Here is an 18,395-nt window from a genome sequence, read left to right on the forward strand (position 1 = left end):
GGAGACTAAATATATTTCAAAATGCTAAAGGACCTTTTTGTGGCACTTATTATTAACAAATTCCAGAGAAGATTTTATCTGTGACAATATGTGTATAAGTATAACCGCGCTGGTTATGAAACATGGTTCGACTTTCAATAGATTTCAAGGGTGAGTAGGTGCATCTGTGTGTGTGTTAAGTATATGAGGAGTCGAGTTGCAGGACTGAATGTAAGGCGCTTACTTCAACACTGTATCTGTAATTCAAATGCATGTCTCTCAGAATTATAAACAAGTGTACACGCTTTATGTGCAGAGCGATGCAGCATGTAGGCTTATCCAGAACAGTTACCTGCAATCAGGCTGTGCAAATGAAAAGAATGATAGACAATGGAAGGAGTGCGAGGGACTAACGAGGAAAATCTATTATCCGGGCCAAAAGGTGAAGAACACACCACAGGCAGCATTCCCGAACAGGCAAATCTCCCCGTCCCCACGGCGATGGGACGTCCCTGTTACTACAGCAACGTAAATGTCAGGGGACGGCAGGAAAGAGGAGGGGGCGGCAAAGTTGTTAACTCACCCGGCAGTGAGGCCAACTCTATTAACGGTGAGTGAGTGAGTGAGTGAGTGAATGAGTGGGATGTGGCGTTACATTCAGGCCTCAATTCTGAGTCTACAATTATGGACTTTTCAGACACAAAAATGTTTCTTGCAAAATATAAACCTGCATTTTCTCTAAAAAATTCCAGGTGCGTGATTAGTAAATAGATTTGAGCAAATAAAAGATAATAAAAAATAATATGCTTGTCTCGTCAGTTGTTTTATTTGCAGCTTTTCATTCGAGTGTGCAGTAATAGTATTTTTACCTTAAGGCTCCCTCCTTGCTCTCTCCTGCACACTTTCAACATTTCACTCCCTGTGTTTACTCAGCATGGCACAGAGCTACAACTAAAGCACAAAACCCACCAGTCAGGAGTCAGAGAGGGTCGATTCTGATTGGCTGTTTCACTTCCAATCAAACCTCTTTATTTAGGTTTGATTTACTTTAGGGACTCTTGTCAAATCACCAATAGATTAAATCACAATTAAACGTGAAATACACAAAATGAAACAGACAGGTGAGCTGAACTCTGGTTTTTAGGAAAGAATTGACAAACGTTTCTCAAACAAACATAATAAAAACAAATGTGCATATTTAAATTCAAGTTAAATCCTAAAATTGCACACAGGGGCAGGTTTTTGTTTTATAATTTGATTATCAGATAGGTGCCATTATTGTGTCAAGCACTTCCAATGACATTCTACTGTCAACAGGTGTCGTACAAACAAAGACTAAGTGTTACTAAACCACATCTTATCAGTTTACGCTGTAAAACAAGCTGTTGAGCATTCGTAAAGGATTTTTTCATTAATTAAAAATGTTTGTTTTTTTAGTCATTTTGAGTAAATCTGAATTAATAGGCAAATTTAGCTTAGAAAAAATAAATCATTTGAGAAAAAAACAAAAAAAATTCAGTTGTGAAACCTTTAGGAATCCATATGAAAAGTGTTTGAAATCTCCCAGTTGCTGAGGAAACGTAGTTTTAGATCAATAAACAGTCATGTTTTTAAGAGTGTGCTGTTCCCCTTCTGTCTGCCTCTCCTGAGACGGAGTCATTAAGACACCAGTGGGACAACACAGTTATTTATAGACTCAGATTTGGACACTGGGAAGTCTTCCCGTCCAGGAACACGCTGTCTGCTTTTACTTTTGCTGCCCGGCCACAAGCACTCACTGATAAACAATCTCTTCAATTTCTCAGAAAGAAAAAAAGAAACATTCCTTTCTATTTATTTGTCTTACAATTTTGATTAAAGATTCTAAATCAGTGAGAACAAGTTTAAACCAGCGTTGCTTCAGCTTTTCATAGAAAACACAAAAATGTGTCTGCACAAGCATGTTGGAAAACTGTGATCCAGATCAGAACAAAGGTCATGAAACTAAATTCTCTGCTGTCGTAAATCTCACTGTAACACCCCTTCACACACTGGCTTCAATCTACATCGGACCATTTGTTTTTTGATGCACGCTCATCATCTTCCATTCGCTTGTTTTGTCTCTTGGGCAGATACGACATGTGCACAGCATATTTAACATGCATGTGTTACAATCAGCCTGTGTGGTGTGTTCCCATGCTGGTGATGCATTACAGTCGCATCTAATGTTCCCAAGAAGCCCTGAGTGGCGTGTTGACATGAGATCAGCGCCAGCTGCTGGAAGTCACACAGGAAGTAAAAGACGTGGCTTCACAGGACGGGCGGCGCACGCTGAGCAGCTGATCATCTGCTTTGCATATTTCCAATAAAGTATCAAACCAGTGAAATACTTTTCTGTGAAGATTTTTAATAACGGTAAAAGGAATTTATCAAAGTAATGATCAATAACATTCTTCTAAGAGTCCTCTCAAGTGTCTCCCACCTGAGAGAAGCACGAAAGATGAAGAACAAGTGTGTTCATGCTCGAGAGCACAGGCAGGTTTGAGGTCTGCTCCAGAGTCTAAAGGAAAGTCTTAATATGGTTGTCTTTACATGCAACAATCTCAATTTGATAACCTCAGAGCAGGCAAAGCATCTGATATCTGAGGGAACCTCAAGGATCTGGGAACCAGAGTTTAGAGAATGTGCAGTGCAGCGAAACAGGGTCCAGCTCCTCTGCAGCGTTCCCTCCCTCCGTCTGTTCACATGTTGTAAGAGCAGCCGCAAAGAGATTCTCAGATGCTTTCATTTCATTTTGCATGTCATCCAAAGCTTTTCTCGAATTGGGGCTGAACATGAACATGGAGGATACTGCAGACGAGAAGAGAGTTTTATTGGTACCTGAGGCCAAAGCAGGCTCCATTGCAACTACATCAGTGGAAGACGTGCATTGAAACATTTCTTTTAGGAAGGACTAAAAGTTTGAATATGGACATGGCCATGGGTGAAGGGCCTGACTGAAGACTAGTTAAAGGCATGAAACCCAGGGGAGTGAGGGGCAGAGGAGAGGAAGGAGGACGGTGAAGTGAGTCGGTCCGCCTGTTCCCAGATCAGCTTCCCAGCAAATCGCGGCCTGAACTGAGCTAAACACACACACAGACATCCACACACACGGAGAAAAACAAGGAGGTGTGTATATGGATGCATTTGAGGTTCCCCAGAACACAGAGCTGCGATGTTACTGGCCTGCAAACATCCTGTCGGCACACAGACGCTCACAGGCAGTTACACTTGACAGCAGTGTGTTTCACTCCAGGTTTACCCCCGCCAACAGCCACTCAACCAGACGGTAACTGTTTACACAACACCAGCTTTAAGAGCAACGTGGCAGGAGAAAACATCACCTCCTTATTTGTAAAATGTTACTCTGAAACCATTCTGTGATGTGAGAAATGAGGAATCCGTTCACAAGCCTTCGTGAGACAGAAAGTGTGCTTCACCCTCTCTTCCTCTGTGAGGCTTTGCTTTGGTGCAGCTGCTGGTTATCTGATTGCACGGTTATGCAACGACGTGGGACCTGCACTTAACATACACTGTTCTATATGAAAGATGAATCCCACTCCGCTGGATTGTTTTCAGAGAATTTATGGACCGGGGTGTGATAATGCGCCATCCAGCCGGGATGCAAAGCTCTGCCTATTGTCTGCCCGGTATTAACGCTGCCCACAAGCAGGAAGGTCACCGGTCTCAAGACTAATTGACAGAAATCCCGAGTGGAGCTGCAGTGGCTAAACAGGGAGATGAAAGGAGTTAGCGGAAAGCGCAGCCCTGATGGACATCCCGTAAACTGAACATTTTCCAGCGCTGCACAACAGGTGTCGGGACCAGGAACATGCAAACACTGGCTAGCACAGGTCTGCCGGGCAGCTGGTTAGTTGGGTATCATTGCCACACTTCTTCCCTTCCAGGCAGCCTGGAAAAAGGCAGCAAGCAAAAGGCAATGCTGGGAAACAGAAGAGGACAAAGACAAATGTAAAAAAAATTAATGCAAATATTCAGAGATTAGATTTTTTCAAGGCTGAATTATGTGGCCCGTTCAAACTCTTCCTCATTGTGAAAACTGACCATCCAGTGAGATTTGTGTTTCTGTAAGCTAATTTTTAGGACTGTCAAGCTGTCGGACTGGCTACAGAACACATATGGTTACATGATCTGGAACATGAAGCCACTTTTCCTCAGCTAAACCAGAAGCTCAGCGCTCTCTGCTCTGCCGTTACACTGTTTTGTTTTCTTGTCTGCACAAAATGTCCCGGAGTGTTCCTCTGGAAGTCCAGCGCCAAGCTGCCAGTAAAAGTTGGGCACAGCACGGCGCCGCTTTTCACCGGCACTCACACTTATTACACAGCTTCACTGTGGGTCTTCCTCATTAACTCCCCTCGCACAACAAGGCTCCTGCGCGAGGGAGGGGCGTCAGCGGAGCAGCCTGTTGCAGAGTGAGCATCTTCAAGTCCGTCTCATAGACACTCGACTACATATCGACTGTCCTCCGCTGGCTTACAGCTACTGTTTGCATTGCACTGAAGGAAACGTGTGGATATGTATGTGTATATATACATTTAACTCCAGCGAATTAGACTTTGTGACTACAGTTCATTAAATCTCAATAGTTGCGCAAACGTCTTAAATCACCTCTCAGTTCTTGTAAAGTGTTGAGCATCTGGAGTACAGACTGAAATGTGAACTAGAATAGTTCTCCAATGTCTCAGCTCACATTTAGCCTCAGGTAATACAAACGCCTGTGTTTTCAATATCTGTTGTTTTCTAGCTATTTGGGGGAAAAAATGCAGAGGGAGAATCAGAACCCATTTGTGCAGATTTGATTGTTCTTAAAGACCTTCTGCCGGTCATCTCAGGCCTCATTAGACCTTCCGACTGACACGGCTTAACACTTCACTTTGTGCGATGCAGCTGTTACATAACGGTGGAATGATCTTCAGTCTTTAATCTGATGTTATCCACCTTTCCCGGTTCTTATGAAACTTTATTGCAGCAATCCTTTCTGCCGGAGCCTCATTTGCACAGATCTCATCAAAACTGCACGACAGCTCATCCTCTGGTGCTTTTATTACCTCCAACAAAACTGTAATAGGAAAAGCTTCAATGGCTTTCCGCTCAGATTGAAAAGAAGAAAAAAAAAAAATCTGCAGAGGAATCCACAAAGTTAGATGTGATTCAGTAACATCATTCTGTGCAACTGCCAAGAAGACGAGTTGAAAGCATCGGATTAGAGCTATCTATACCCTGCAAGCATCTATTTATAAGTGACATAGATGCGATTGGTACGACCGGACCCGCTGAGGTTAGACAGCAAGTGACCTCAAGTCTAAAAATACTCCTGGATCACCAGGAATCATCTGTTTTCCACATTTAATCACAAGAACGATCACTGCTGTTTACTCAGCTCCTTAATAATTCAAGCATAAATGTTTACCGACAAAAAAAAAATATGTAGTTGAGACATTATATTCTTAAATGTTGTGTCTGAATAGTCTTAAGTAACCTGTGTGATAATCATTTCAACCTGACTCTCAGTAAAAAAAGGAAAAGCACCTTGACGTTGCATCTGAGCCGCTGTAGCCCCGCCCCTCCACCCCAAACTGCCTTCAGCCTGTGACTGACAGGACCTCATGACTTTATTACAAACACACTATAAACCGATTGAGGATTTTCTATTAAACAACTCCGTCACATTCAGTGTGTATTCACAGCAGTGGCTGCAGAATTCCTTGACTCTTGATGTATTCTGTTGATATTTGACTGTACAGTGTTTACAGGACAAACTCCTGAAGGATTTCCGAATGAATGTCCGCCAGGTCTTCCCAAACGAAATACAGACCATGCAAACACAAATCCACGTTTATCGTTTCCTCCATTTTTAGATTAGAAACTTCATTCATTCTTGCAAAAACGTCTGTGACAGGGTGGTGTGGCCATAGCGTCTACGGCAGCATGAACAGGCTGCGGCAGGAAAGCAAACAGCTCCAACTCAACACAGTAATCAAGAACTGAGTCAAATCTTTTCTCCTCAACATCATGACACAAACCACAATAAAAGACATTTCCAACCAGTTTCAGTTCATTAGTTGGAACGAAGACATTGCTCATAACGTCTTAAGCTGCAGCAGCATCCAACCACTTCCCTGTTGAGTTTTAAACGTACTAATCTTTCCTTCCTTGTTATTAAATCTTCTGTTCATGACTCTGCTACCGTCATTAGCGCGTTGCCATGGCGGCGCACGCCACGTGGATGTCATTTTGGTGCTTTTCAGGTTCACGTTTAATCTGCCCACCTCCATTCATTTGTGAAATCCTGTCACTTCCGATGCTTCCCCTCCACACGACGGATTAAGAACAGAACTCCAGATCAAGCCAGCTGTAATTTACCAGGAAGATTAACACGTATGTGTTAAACATTATATAAATGTATTCAAGGAAAACATTCAAGTCTAATAATAATAGTTTTAAGTTGTTATTCCTTATTCTGTGCTGTTTAAACTTTTGTTTTCCACTGAGAAGACTTGATTTATGGATTTTGATCTTTCCTTGTTCAAGATCATCTTCATATTTTTGACTCCGTTTCTGCCTTTTCAGTCCTTTATCCGCTCATCCCCACAACACAACTCATACAGATTTCATTCATGTGTTTTACTGCTGGACATCTGACAGCATCTTTGGCCAAATGGTTGCAGTCGAAGAGCGACGTCTCTCAACAAAGTCAATCAGAAATCCCTCGAACTGAAATCCACTGAACGATTTGTATTATAATAAAAATATCACATTAAACTAAGAAAACCAGGGCTATGGAGAAGGAGACGCATGGAGGAACAGTGGTTAGCACCCTCACCTCGATGCATAAACAGAGTGTGTGTGTTCATGGTTTGGATTCGTATATACAGGCCAGAGGTTATTTTGCCTACCTTGACATGTTTCGGCTGCCAAGCTGCAGCCTTCCTCAGAAGTGTCACGTGATGTTGTCTGTGTGTGTGTGTGTGTGTGTGTGTGTGTGTGTGTGTGTGTGTGTGTGTGTGTGTGTGTGTGTGTGTGTGTGTGTGTGTGTGTGTGTGTGTGTGTGTGTGTGTGTGTGTCCTCTGTTGGTCCCGGTCCGGGCAGTAACCTGCTTTCATCCATTCAACATGCTGGACAGAACAAAAGATTATTTCCATTTATTTATTCGGTGAAGAAAACGCCTGAATTGAGTTTGAACAGCAGCAAAACAAATAAGAAAATTCAACACAGAAAGAAAACCCAAACAGTTCAGGGCAGAACAGTTCCTGTCCGTGTTCTACATCGACCATCTTTAAAAAAAAAAAATTAAAGAAAATCAGAAATTCAAGAATTATTTGCAACAAATGTCAATCAAACTAAGCGATTTGACTATTGTAGATATTTCTGACAACAGTTTCCCAATCTTTGCATTTCGTGCATAACTTCTTTAACCGCCTGCGTCACACTAAAACTCTTCGAAAGCAAACAACCCTTCACTTTCTGTCCACTTTAACTGTGTTTTCTTCATTAAGAAACACACAGGCCACAGATCATTCAGTGTTACTATACTTAACAATGTATATTGATGGTCTGTCATAGAGATGGAAACAGTTTCAAGTTGCAACAGTTTGAATCAGTTTCTCTATAGTGAACTACAAAAAAACATTTTTGTAACTTATATTAGCAGAATGTATTTGACTTCTAAGTAAGAACTTTTCACAAATATGCCAAAAACCGTCGGGACGAGGAGAACACTTGTTTTTAAACACAGTGAGTCAGAGCTGCAGGAAGATCCGACACTAACGGAACATGCGGCGCTTCTCTGAAAGCACCAACGTCTTCCCATCACGACTCTCCACGACTTCACTGCCATCGAGGCTCGGTCGGCGGATTCAGACAGAGCAGAAAATTTGCCCGTTTACCTTTGAGAGCAGCCGTCATTCACGCTGGAGCCTGTGACTCACTGACGTGACGGCTCGACTCGCTGTAATCGGCTCAAATTGCTTCCAAGCTCAATGAGAAGGCAGCGTCTTTATGCTCGAGCATTTCTTATCTCGCCTGCCTCTCACACCGTCTGCCTCAGACCTGTGTGTTCAAAATGTGGCGTCCTCTCCCGAAAGTACCCGACCGGGAGGGAATTTACGGCTGTGTTGCTGCGAATCTCATCTTGGTGCCCGGTCGGTGGCCCTCCGGCTCCGGGCGGATGGTTCTGAAGGTCAGGTTGACGCGTGGGCCTCTGTCATGGTACTCTTTGGCCACCTGATGCTGGAGGGGATGAAAGGACTGATCAGAAACCTGTTTTTCTATCTGCAAATGAAGGTTTGTCAAGTTAGGAAACAAAGCCAAACTTTCTAGTTTTTTTACTTTTTTCCCAGCTGATCAAATATGGAGAAAGAAGAAGCAGCTGTATATGATGTAGATAGTGTAATAACTTCACGATGCACACGGCAAAAGAACCATGCTGATGCCACCATCAAGCAGTTGGTCGAGGACACTAAAGGCCAGGACTGACAGCTTTGACTGGGGGCCATAGTAACATTAAACAACAATTACAGCCTAAATGAAGGTACAGTCATTGGCTCTTCAACACTGTTTGTTTTTTGGGGTTTTTTTAATTGATATTTCTAATAATGACAAAGACTATTCCTATTCTGTTTTTTCTAAAAAATAGTAAATAAAATATTGCTATTTCAACATTCAAACTGATTCAAACAACATAAGTCTTGATATTTAGGTTTCAACCTGCCCATAATCACATAACATTTCTGATATTCAATTTGATATTAAGAAAAACCACAGATATAGGGTATTAGGATATTATAGCTTTTTTTTTTCCAATAATTTGTTCAAACATGAAGTAACAGAGACAATAATCGATGGAAATAGGGTGGGACCTAAAAAGCTTCTACTTCCTTTCATTCTCTTTGGAACATGTTTGGATGTTTCTTATAAAACATACTTGCATTTTTTTAAATTCAGAATATTTGGGATGAATCGACTGAAATCAGAAACTACAAAAGTTACACAAGTTCAGTGGATGAAAAGGTCACTGATGTTGGGAGTTTCCAGCTGAAATGGTGCTTTTGTTTTGTAGCTGCCACCTGCATTTCTCACAGACACACACACACACAAACACACACACAAGTGGAAAATGTGGCAATGTTCAACACATTGCTTGTTTTCCTCGTGCCATCTGACATTCTGGGTGAAAGTGCAAAGAATTCCCCTTAAAACAAAACACATGAACATGATGGCAAGAAAACACATCTGAAACCTTCTGGAACGTCACCTGCACAATCTGGTGGTAAAAGTGATCCGATCTACACCGATGTCCCAAACGGCCAAACACCGAGTGCTTTACCCAACACCAACTGATTTTCAGTGTATATTGCCACACAATAATAATATTTTACATCTTTATTAAACATGTCCATCCATGGCAGAAACAGTGAGAGAATTATTGGATTTAATATAATTGGCAGCAGTTATTTCAACCAAGAGCTTCTGGTTGTGACGAGACCTGCTGGAGACCAGGAGGAGCTTTGGATTTGCCGTTTATACAGAACTCTGTAATGTCCCAGTCTGGGCTCTGACAGATCTTTCTAATGTATTAAACTCCAGTCCTACAGGATCACATGCTTGTTCTTTGCATTGCATAGAGCTGAACAGCGGTTCAGTTCATTTATCCCGGACTTCTTACATAAGAGATTGATTGCACTGATTTATTCTGCATCCTGGGACCCCAAAGTCCTCTTTCCCTACTTGTGAAAACATTTAATTTTCCACAACAGTGTCAAAAGAAAGAGCCTGGAAAAGGCAGAAATAACCCTGTATCCACGCCCAAACAAATGAAGTACTTTAGCAAGACTGACAAGATTAGTTAAATATTTAGCACTCACTTCCAAACCTCTCCGTCTGAGCCAGATGGTTCTGTTAAGCATACTTTGGGAGTAATAACAGAGAGAGGATTGATGGCTGGACTGATCTTCTTGCTCTGGAGAAGGTCTTTAAAGGAGCAATGAAACTTTTGTTGAGATTCTCTGGGAGGCGTCGCCATAAAACACCTGTGACCTTCTTTCTCTCTTTGTCCTTTGAAGCTGGAACCTTTTCCTCCGCCGTCTCTGCGGCTCTCCTGGACGTCGTCCACCGCCCTTTTGTGGATTTCCTCTCACGCCTGAGTTAGAGGTGTGCAGCAGAGCTTTCTGGATGGATCCACTAAAACACTGCTGTTCACAACATTAAGAGCTAACTAAGCTGAGGTCAATGTTACCACTTCATTGTCCGATGAATTTGGAGTTGGACAAATGTAACATAATCACTGCCCCTCAGTACAGCTTGTATAGCTTTTACAGCCTGAGATAAGGTGCCTTGTTCATCCTTTGTTGGACCAAAGGTACAAAAGACTCGGTACAAAGTACTGATGAGAGCACGATATTATATTTCTGTGTTCTTACATTGCTCATAACTGATGCCTGTCTTCCTCAAAACTTTCCATGGGGTTCCACAAGGCTCCATTTGAGGGCCTTTTATTGTTTTTGGTGATGATTTTGGTGCAGCGCTTCACTTCCTCTTATTTTCCAAACCAATTTAACTCATGTTTGTGATGTATCTGCAACAAGACCACAACTGAATCGTATCTAACGACATACTGTATCGTTCCCAGTGCCAGGTTTCAGTCTTGGCACTGAGGAATGGATGGATGAATGAAGTGGGTCCATTTCAAAGTGTATTTTGGTGTCTATTTTACTTTAATTAGCTGTACTGATGACTTTTTATTCACACAAATCTGACAAGCGAGACCTGAGCTTGGATGACCTACTTTAGACTCTGGTGAAGCTTTTATCTGCTCGTCCAGCAGCTTCTGACCTCATAATGAAATTCAAGCTTTTGTAATATAATATATTCTCAACGCTGAGTGCGACCCAATTATTTCCAACGGAAACCACACTCGCACCCTCTATCACACACACAGAGCCCTTCTGCTGTCCCTGAATGTAAAATAAATCACCGTCATTACGCTGACGTTCTGCTCTCCTCTGAAAGCTCCACTCCACTCCGTCCGTCCGTCAGGTGAGGGACCCAGACTCCCAGAACGCAGGTCTGCCGGCTCACGTGTGCTCAGTCTGAAGCGCCAACACTCCCATAGAAGTACAGGCGGTGATAAGGTCAGCCAGAGGAGGGCTGCTCGCCGTAAATGTCCGGAGTAACACGTAACGGTTCTAAAATGGCTGTTTTGATGACATTTTGAGACAACGGAGGCACGCAGCACCTCTCTGGACGAGAGTTGATGTTTTTTTTCAACTGAGATTGTTAGTAGCTGCCTGGCATGAAGACCGAAGACAGATCATTTCAAAAGACAACAAAGAAAAAAAAAAAGGAAAAACTTGCAATTTCCTGAAAGGAAACGCTGGGCCACAGCATGCTGACGGTACGCTCTCAAACCAACAGAGCATGGAAGATGCAAAACAGTGTTTTTTTAAGAAGCTTATCATTTCGGTTCAAATCATGTTTTTCCAAACCGTCTTCAGATTTTAACTCTTGTGCTGTTTTGTAAACTGCGGGGACTCGGAGTACCTGCCAGTCATCCTGCGTGGCGCCTTCCATCAGCAGAAGGGTCCCGTGACTCAGAGGAACCCGAATCCTCTCCACGTAGGTGTAGTCGCCGTTCTCCTCCTAACACACAGCAACGCAAACATCTTCACACATCTGGCACAGTTTGATATCGAAACTATCGCAGCTAAATCGCAAATCTCTTGTTACTGGAGACTAAATTCTTTTTAAACTAACATCTGTGAATAGTGGAAGCTGAATCTCAACACGTGTAGGAAGCAGGTCGCCGTTTAACACTGACCGCTGTGGAGTTTCCACAAACTGACCTGCTTCCCGCTCGGCTGACACTCTGCCTTTACATCTGCTCTATTTCTTAAGCAGCGTGCGTTGAAAGCACGAGGCAGCCGTGCTTGACTCTGAGCCAAGTTCCACTACCAATCTGACTTCGCCTCAAACAACAGAGCCTGGAGGATCTAAAGGGCGAGAAATCTACACGTCTTAATGAAGACTGGACTTAGGGCTGGAGAGAAGGAAAGCACGGGGTGAAGTTTAGAGAGAGCCGCATGCCGTCTCACAAGAAGCCTGCTTCTCTCACCTTTAAACACTGGTGAACGAGGTTTTAATTCAAGTTTATACACAGAGGTGACTGTCTGAGGTCAGATAAATGGGTTTTCCCGCCCTGCCCTCGTCTCACCGGCGGAGGCTGCTTGCGGAGGCTGAACACTCGGGTGTCGCCCAGGCTGAGGGAGGCGATGGCGGGCCGCGGACCCAGAGAGGCCTCGTCGTCACTGTGCCAGCCGATGCTGTCGCGGCCGTCGCGGTACAGGTTGCACAGCAGGGAGTTGAAGCTGCATCCGCTCCGCTGCTCCACGGCCGCACGGAGAGTCACGAGCAACGGATGCCACTGGAAGGAACAGAAGGACAGAAAAAGACAGCTCGGATGGTCGAACTTGAGGAGAGCAAATCAAACGACAAAATGTTAAAACTACACATGAATGTACCGTATTTAGATCCCGCCACAAAGCAGGAGCAGTGACTGAACTCAAGCAGTGAAAACAAGTGAGTTCCGGCTTCTGCTCACACTGTTTACAGAAAACCAAGCAACATAACATCACTGAGGCCTTTGGCCTTAACCTTCCACCAGCAGATATTATCTGTTTATTTTAGAATTCCAGTGAACGTCTGAGCTGAATAGCAAAGAATTTAGGACGAACGGCTTCAGGGTTGGAGCTTCAGACAGAAGGGGACTAAAACAGATGAGAGACTGAGACAATTATAAAGCAAACTGTGGAAGAAAGAATGAAAATAATATAAAGAAAAACATTATTATTTAAGAAAATTGTGCTTTAAAGGGATACTTCAACATTTTGGCAAATTGGCCCATTTAGCTCAATTCCTCAGTCATTTCGAACAGCATACTTACTGTTTTTGTGAGGGCGAGCTATTGTTTATCCAGAGGTGAGTTGGGGAAGGTTTTCGGGACGGACACAATGGAGGTGAACGGTATTTTTGTTTCCCCTTATCAAACTCATCAAATACACAATCCAACAACCCCAAAACACTTTGGTGGACACGTTATAATCCACACATTCACTACGCTGTGGAATATTAATGCAAAATTACCAGATTGAGTTGTTTATGCGAAGATTGCTAAGACGGAAATGACTAAGGAATTGCGCTAAATGGGCCAATTTGCCAAAATGTTGAAGTATCCCTTTAAGTGTGGTTGTGTTGCTCTCACCTGTGTGTTGGCGTCCATGGTGGAGCGGGCGTAGGTGTACGGCAGCTCTCCGAACCAGCAGGTGAGCCTGGGCTCCTCGTACGCCTCACCTGGACCGAGCGTTTCATTAAAAGGCCAAACAAACAGATTGACATTTGAGACCATTGTCAGGTAATATTCAGACCACTCTGAAAAACCAACCGCTCGCTCTGTGCCGGCAGCTTGACGATGACCATCACACACGTGTGCAGCAGTCACGTATCGCCAACAGAACGCAGCGTAAACATCTTTATTTAGTTTGCCGTCTGCTTTCCTTTTCCCTCTCTTTCGTCATCTCTCTGGGAAAAAAACATGTCTCTTCTAAGAAGCAGGCCTCTGCCAGCAGTGCACTTCAGAGCTCGCTGGGCACGGGAACAGGCCCAAACCAAAACAAGCCGTCGCGTTTTATATGGATGAAGTATTCAGGGCCTCCGGGAGCTAATATTTATAAATAAGTGCAGCTATTTGTCAGCCCTCAAAAGCTTTACCTCTTCCATAAAAAGATGTTATCAGGAGGGGAAAGACAAACAAAGTCATTTCTCCATCCCACAGTACACAGTTTCAGAATCCTCAAAGCCAAATGTTTGGAAAACCTGAGTCAACGTATTAAAGGAGCTGATTTCAAAGTCTGGGAAGCCGAATGACGTCGGAGGGAGAGGACACCTTAAAGCGTGACCGTCTGCTTCCTCCTCAGCACCTCCTTCACCCAAACGTCACACGGACTCGGCTGACAAACCCCCTGATGATGTACGGGGGATTACACATCCTGTCTCTGCGCTCACTGTTTACAAATCGCGGCCCCTTGTCTCCATCGCAGCGGCTGTCCTGTGCGGAGCTATCGCAGGACAGCGCACAGCGTGGACGGGAGCCAGCAGTGAGGGAAAGAACGTCTGGCTCCATCTCAACATGCTCGCTGTGCACGGAGCACAATGCGCCAGTCTTCTTTCCTCCAGACTGACAATGTTGACTTTTAAGCAAAGTAAATCCTCTACACACACACACACACACACACACACACACACACACACACACACACACACACACATAAAGACCAAGACAGAGACACTGCACTAGATGCACATGGATGTTTTGCCCATCTTTTCCCCAGATAGAGTGGATTAATTTGAGTGATTAATCCTGTTATACATGAAATTTAAAAACATTTAAGTTAATGAAATTGATCACTGAACACTTCTAAAGAGATTCTGTTAAAAACAATAAATGATTTTTATCAAAATTAGAAATAATTTGCAATGGAACTGTGTAAAAACTGTAAGAAGCAAAGATCAGCTTTTGCAAACCGAACAAGGAAACTCTTCTCAGATTCAAGCTTCTCCCATCTGTTCAACGTCTGAAAGCCGCTGACGGTGCCCACCCTGTCTGTAGTTTGTCTTCTGGGACCAGGGAAGCTCTGCGAGCAGCTTGCTGAACATCCAGTCTGCCTCTTCTGGAGGAAGGAATCCAGGCAGCAGCCGAAGTCTTGACCGGTGGAAAGACAAAACACAGGTTACACAAAAGAGAGGTACATGTGCACAGTGTGTCTGTGGCTTGTTGAATATTTACTGATGATGTGGTCATTTTTCGATCGTGGCTTTTGTAATACCAGTCAAATCCACGGGTTGCTCAGGGAAAGAGTTCTCCTGCTGTTTATCTTATGAAAGTCAACAAATTTTCAAAATCCAACAGAAGTGTTTGAAAAAACCAACAACTGTCAAACTGTACAATCCTTACACATGGGATTAGAGTTTTTTGTCAACTGAATAACAATGATTATCATGTGAATAATTAAACAAATTTTAAAGTTAATTAAACTTAGTTTATTAAAATGTCTGACAAAGACAAACAGCACAATTACTGTTTGTTTACCTGTTTGAAATTGGCTAAACACCCAGATAAAGGTAAAGTTTATCAATGTTTGTGTTACACAAAGGGCCTGAAAATAAATGTCACCTTCAGACTTGAATAACGGTCATTTTTGACAAAATATTACAAGATGCAGCAAATTTTAAAAATGAAGTCAACAGTAAACATGAACTTTATTCCAATATAACTTCAAAGGACCATAAATGAAATTAAAAACAAAAACAGGACATTTGTAGGACATGAAAACTATTGTTGTGTGATTACTGCCACCTACTGGACAAACATTTCAAACGCAGCTTTATTGCAGACTCGTGTTACTTCCATACACTTGACACAAGCGTGTTCATCAATTTGGATTTCATTTCATATGAAGATTACTTTCTTAAAAAAGAGAAAGTATCTGTAATGTAGGCGACTCACTGCACTCACCTGGATACCCCTGACGGTCCATGACTGATCTCATAATCGCCTGCTTGCCTGTTCGGAGTAAAATGGTGAGTTCACAACAAATATTTTGGTCATGTGGACGTCGTGAGAAACTAAAACCTCAAGATATCTTAACAAGATGAACCGTGTGACTCACTCTATCACCCTCTCAGGAGGAACATCTCGAACAGGCTGCCATGAAGAGAAACCGTTTGAAATTTCATCAGATGATTCTGCAGATTCACTTTTGACTCACTGACCGAGACATGTGTCTGAGCCGGCCAGGAGTCACTCTGATTTGATTTTATTTTGAAATATTTGTGGCTACCTTTGTCGGTTGATGGAACTCAACATTTTTGGATGCGTTCTGAGGTCCAAATTTCCAAGACCCCGGAGCTGGCTTGGCACTTGTGGACTGGTGGTTGCTACGTACTGCAGCTGCTTAAAAAACGAGAGAAGAAATCTTAATATTTCATATCAGGCACATTTTTAAGAATCAACCACTATCTGATATTTTGATGTTTAATGGGTTACATATCAAAACACAGTTTAATTTACTTTACCACCATATTGTCTCATTACTCAGTTAATATCTGAATGATGGTCTGTCGTTAAACTCCACTGAGTAGGAGGTGGGCGTGTTTGTCTTTTATAATGATGCAAATGACAACAGTAGCCTGTTCTTGCTGCATGATGCAGTTCTGGGAGAATCGTGCACATATTGAACTGGAAGAATGACAGTACCTCCTGGAGCTGAATGTTTGGGCAGCTGTTTGGCCCAGGAGCCCTGCACTCTGGCACGCTGACGCTTATCCGACATCACAGCACATCTGCATTAGAAAAATAAGAGGCAGGAGGAGATCACCAATGTGAAAACAAACACAAGAAGTCACAAAATCACAACAATCCAGTGCGTTTTTTTAACTCATCATACATATGAAGGCTTCAAGATATGAATAATTCAGCTGAAGTTTCACTTTGATGAAGGAACTGCTGTCAGTATAGTAATCATTTTTTCATGGGTCCTATAAAGTGGTGGCAGTGACCCTTGTCAGGATAACAGATTACAACCATTATCTAAACACAGAGTAACACTGGATGGTGTTACTTTAACCTTCAGTAACACTGTTAGGAACCTGGGAGTTACCAGACCACGACCTGTCTTTAACTCCCAGATTAAACAGGTCTGAATAGAATTTAAAATCCTTTTTTTAACTTATAAAGCTCCCAAAAACCAGTCACCATCGTATCTTAAAGAGGTGCTAGTCCCAAACTGATCCTGGAGAACACTTTGTTCTCGGAGTGCTGCTCTGCTGGAGGTTCCAAGCTGCTCTAAAAGTAGAACAGGAAGCAGAGCTTTCAGCTATCAGGCTCAGTACAAAACACCTCTTCTACATTCATTATACTTAGGCCTTTTGTTATTGTTCAGTTTGTAATTTTGTGATTACTTTATTATTATCATTATTATTACTACTATCTGATACATATAATTATATTTATCATACACACACACACACACACACACACACACACACACACACACACACTAATACAGTCATATCTCATACATAACTTCCCCAGAACTCCAGTATTCAACTATCTGTCGCTGCTAATAACATAACTTTGTCCTTCATTTTGTTGTATCTTGTCCCCTGTATGTCCGTGTACTGTAGGAATAAAAAAAAAAGGAAGAAAAAAAGAAAAAAATAATAAAGTTGGAATAAACAATCGAGAGTCCTGGTTGAACTAAAGTTGTAGGCTACTGTAACGCTAAAAAATACTTTAAAATCAATGCTATCAGTCATTCATTTTTCGGCAGGCAGTCTGTTTTCGGCACAACACCGGTTCCACAACCTAAATTCATCACAATATTGGACAATAAGTCAAACAAACATTAGAGCAAATGCTTGATTTGTTAAACTAAATCAACTCAGCCTCAGCAGAAAAATGTTGGAGCAGGTGATCCAGCAACTTGACGCTGTCGCTAACAATCCTAAACTGGCATTAAAAAACTGCTCATACAAACAAGAATCTACAGAAAACATTTAGATAACCGATGATGTTACATAACACTTCCGATAACTCACCCGAACAGGGCCTGATAAACATGCACGGTGAGGAAAAAACAAGATTTAACGTGAAAGAAACTGAAGAAGCCACGGTGTGCCAGCCATGTTTTCAGTGTCACACAAAAATAAATCCGACGCGGAACTAAGACGTAAAGGTGCAGTTCCTCCCCCCGTAATGACCACATTTTGAACGTTTTAATTTTAGGATGATTAAAGTTGGGTTTGTCTTTCATTTCAGTTAAATTTAAGTTTGAAGACATTTGCGTGACAACAAAAATGTGCATTTTGAAAGATATAAGCAAAGCAAATTTATTTTTGTCCACCATAGACAGAAGCCAATCCAGTGCTTTACAAACAAATTAGGGAAAAATATTTAAACAAAGGAAATAAGAAAGACATAAAAAGGAGAATAGATAAACTAAAATATTTATTGAGATATTGGTAATAAAGTGAGTCAAATATTTATTTTAAATTAAAAGCCTGAACCAATAATATGGCCTGATGTGACAGAAGTGAGAGTGTCAGCAGTCCTCAGGTGTTGGGAGGTTTCTTCTTCACCTTGTTTGCTTCTGGAGTAACCATTTTCCTGAGGACCACCCTCTCTGAGTTGATGAGCCTGGAGGGTTTTAACAGTTCAAAATATCTGATCCACTTTTGTCTGTCCAACAGAATATAAAGTAAATTCAGCATCAGTCACAAATACAAAAGAGACATGACCTAAATGTTACGTAAACCAGTGCACTATG

At 42.3% G+C, this 18,395-nt stretch overlaps 1 protein-coding gene across 2 annotated transcripts; it reads right to left on the reverse strand.

Moving 5' to 3' along the window:
* Window positions 1-7,169: 7,169 nt before the first annotated feature.
* On the reverse strand, window positions 7,170-17,756 carry alkbh3 (alkB homolog 3, alpha-ketoglutarate dependent dioxygenase). Of its 2 annotated transcripts, none has more exons than XM_030095942.1 (10): window positions 17,668-17,756; window positions 16,325-16,410; window positions 15,909-16,018; window positions 15,738-15,772; window positions 15,584-15,631; window positions 14,667-14,770; window positions 13,274-13,362; window positions 12,227-12,436; window positions 11,557-11,655; window positions 7,170-8,247 (listed from the first exon to the last, which is right to left on the reverse strand). In XM_030095942.1, the coding sequence occupies exons 2-10, from the start codon at window positions 16,398-16,400 to the stop codon at window positions 8,122-8,124; spliced, it is 897 nt and encodes a 298-aa protein (XP_029951802.1). In that variant the 5' UTR covers window positions 16,401-16,410; window positions 17,668-17,756; the 3' UTR covers window positions 7,170-8,121. The 2 variants fall into 2 exon arrangements, with proteins under 2 accessions (XP_029951802.1, XP_029951801.1); XM_030095941.1 differs by having other exon boundaries at window positions 15,909-16,021.
* Between the last annotated feature and the right edge of the window lie 639 nt (window positions 17,757-18,395).

Source organism: Salarias fasciatus, chromosome 7 (assembly GCF_902148845.1).
Source record: "Salarias fasciatus chromosome 7, fSalaFa1.1, whole genome shotgun sequence".
In the NCBI taxonomy this organism is placed as follows: Eukaryota; Metazoa; Chordata; class Actinopteri; order Blenniiformes; family Blenniidae; genus Salarias; species Salarias fasciatus.